The sequence below is a fragment of the Poromitra crassiceps genome, assembly GCF_964638095.1.
Source record: "Poromitra crassiceps genome assembly, contig: HAP1_SCAFFOLD_2525, whole genome shotgun sequence".
In the NCBI taxonomy this organism is placed as follows: domain Eukaryota; kingdom Metazoa; phylum Chordata; class Actinopteri; order Beryciformes; family Melamphaidae; genus Poromitra; species Poromitra crassiceps.
The window spans coordinates 1-3,000 of record NW_028149901.1 but is presented as its reverse complement, the minus strand read 5'-3'; the positions used below and the strand labels follow the sequence as shown (position 1 = coordinate 3,000).

The 3,000-nt window shown below is 39.2% G+C and overlaps 1 protein-coding gene across 1 annotated transcript; it reads right to left on the bottom strand.

The window, feature by feature from the left end:
• Positions 1-1,043: 1,043 nt before the first annotated feature.
• On the bottom strand, positions 1,044-2,973 carry LOC310771786 (CDK5 regulatory subunit-associated protein 2-like). Its single transcript, XM_083664310.1, has 5 exons — positions 2,938-2,973; positions 2,519-2,668; positions 2,216-2,354; positions 2,078-2,124; positions 1,044-1,509 (listed from the first exon to the last, which is right to left on the bottom strand). Exons 2-5 carry the CDS (start codon positions 2,663-2,665, stop codon positions 1,456-1,458), a joined length of 387 nt encoding a protein of 128 aa, XP_083520436.1. The 5' UTR covers positions 2,666-2,668; positions 2,938-2,973; the 3' UTR covers positions 1,044-1,455.
• Positions 2,974-3,000: the final 27 nt, after the last annotated feature.

Genomic DNA, 3,000 nt, shown 5'->3' with positions numbered 1-3,000 from the left:
AGAGATAGGCAGTAGATATTAGAGATAGACAGTAGAGATAATAGAGATAGACAGTAGAGAATATATATATTAGAGATAGACAAAGATATTAGAGATAATAGACAGTAGAGATAATAGAGATATTGGAGATAGACAAGAGATATTAGAGATAGACAATAGAGATATTAGAGATAGACAGTAGAGATATTAGAGATAATAGAGATAGACAGTAGAGATATTAGAGATAGACAGTAGAGATAATAGAGATAGACAGTAGAGATATTAGAGATAATAGAGATATTAGAGATAGACAGTAGAGATATTAGAGATAATAGAGATATTAGAGATAGACAGTAGATATATTAGAGATAGACAGTAGAGATATTAGAGATAATAGAGATATTAGAGATAGACAGTAGAGATATTAGAGATAGACAGTAGCGATATTAGAGATAGACAGTAGCGATATTAGAGATAGACAGAGATAATAGAGTTGGACAATAGAGATATTAGAGATAATAGAGCATACCACATCACTGCATTTCACGTCACTGCAGACGAAATTCTCCTTTAACATCAGCCACCGACTGTGGACCATCTTCCCAAGGCCTAGTTTTATAGGTCACTTTGACATATGACCGAAAACATCTATTAAAACCTGTATTATCATTTAAAGCATGTTCAAATAGAATAGAATCTTTCCTCATACTTACTTAGGGGATTAATAAAACAACTACATCAGCAACCTATGCTTGCCATTTTTCTACTGCTCTTCAAGGGGGGGGGGTTGTCTTTTTTATTTAACATTTCATTTTGGTGTGGAGTTTGCCATTTTGTTATTTGTGCTTCTCTATGTACACTTGCCAAGATTTGTACTTAAAACATGTATGCCAATAAAGGGTTTGTGCTCCATTTAATATAACTTACATGGAGGCTAGTGAGTGTTGTGCTTGATGAAATTTAATGAGAAATAACTTCAAATGTGGAACACAGCATAGATTTCTTTTTGTTGTTTACTGCATTAACATTTGCACAATCCCCAGTATATACATAGTACTGAACCATCTTACAAATAACTAAATTGACAGGTAAAACCTAAAGGAAAAGAAACACAAAAGCTGGTAATTAAATACCTGTTCATATAAAATAAACACAGAAGCTGGTAATAAAATACCTGTTCATGTAAAATAATCCTATCATATAAAAAGGGTAAGACAAATATTCAAATTGCAGGAACAAATTGCAGGAATAAAATATTAACAAAAAAAAAGTATTTTTTTAAACTTTCATATGGGGGGAACTTTTACAACTTGAGTACCAAAATGATATACGAACTAAGGTCATGTGCAATTACAGGACAATTTGCCTAAATCTGAAAAGTGAACAGCAGGGCAGAAAGGCAGGACAGGTGCATTAGGTAGCTACATTATAAAGGCAGGTGTCGTGGAGAGAGGAGTTACTGTTGGACAGGACTACTCATTTCCTCAGGTTGGGGGGCTGTAGTGTCTCCTGGTCATTGACTGGGACCTCCTGTGGGAGCAAAGACACAGTACAGCACTCTATCATCAGTAAGTGCAGGCTAGCACTTACAGCTGTTTTCTATCTTTGGTCTCAGACATGCAGGGGGAAGTCAGTTACATTTGGCAAAGGATATAGAAATGGAAATATCCAAGCTTTCACACTGCCTGCAGAAGCATGCATCTGACATCTTGCTCAGAAAAGCTGCCTCAGTCAAGTAGGGATGGCTTATCATGCATCATAAATGCACAGATTTAACCAGTCACTCAAACACAATATGATGATATGATATCTAATCCCTCATGAGATGATGTTTTGGTATCTGCTTCATGCAACAAAACGAGACTAAATCCACAGCACCTCATGAACCATCTCATGCATCAGATCACTCTCAAACCCTGCGCCTCAACCATCACTGACCTTCGTCTGGTCCTCCAGACGGGCCTTTCAGGCCAAAGAGGGTATAGTAATTTGTCTACCATTATTTCACATAAATAAAGAATGAGAGAAAAGAATTAGGCTTTGAGTAGAACATTAGTTTGGCATTTCAACTGGAGGATGGCTGTTTCTTTACACTTACCTCTAAGTTGCCCCTGGCTTTCTTCAACACTCCGTATGTCAGTGACACTAGATTGAGAGGAGAGAAAGAAGTCATATCTCAGTGGTTTGCATATTGGTATTTAACAAAGTGAATAAAAGGTAATAATTATACACTCACGCTGATCGATGATGACCCTTTCCATTCCCTCTTTGAGCTGGTTGGTGGCACGAAGGCGTTTCACAGCTCCACTCAGCAGCCTCTCCTGCTGGAGCAGCTGGCTCTTCAGCCGGCCGATCTCATGATTCAGCAGCTCATTCTGATACAGAGGAGAAGAGAGGACTAAGTGTGGTCCATCTAGATGCTTGAATGGATACTGTGTGCATGTGTGTGTGTGTGTGTGCATGTGTGTGTGCGTGTGTGTGTGTGTGTGTGTGTGTGTGTGTGTGTGTGGTGCGTGTGTGTGTGCATGTGTGTGTCTACCTGCTGGTTGTTGCTGCCATCCCCTGGCATGTTGCCAGCTGGCAGAGAGACTCTCCACACCAGTTTGAGCAGGCGGCGTGCCTCCTCCAGGACCTGCTGCATGGTGTTCACACTGCTGCTCAAACTCTTCAGATGCTGTGGTTCCATCGCCTTATTACACACACACACACACACACACACACACACACACACACACACACACAATAGATACATTTAAATGTGGTGTTTGTTGTATAGAATGTTGCTGAACTGCTGTATGCCGGTGTGTCGACTTTGTTTAAAAATAGTGGCAAATGAAAAGTGGCAAAACAACTAATCTAAAAGCTCATTTAAAACATACAAACAATTAGTTGTCTTTCAAAAAATTAAGAAAAAACAACAGCGGAATAGTAGTTTGATATATATATAGTACACATTACCCTGTTGTCGGAGTGTGTGTGCAGACACGCCTGCAGGTGTGTGTCCATGGTGCGTGCGAGCCT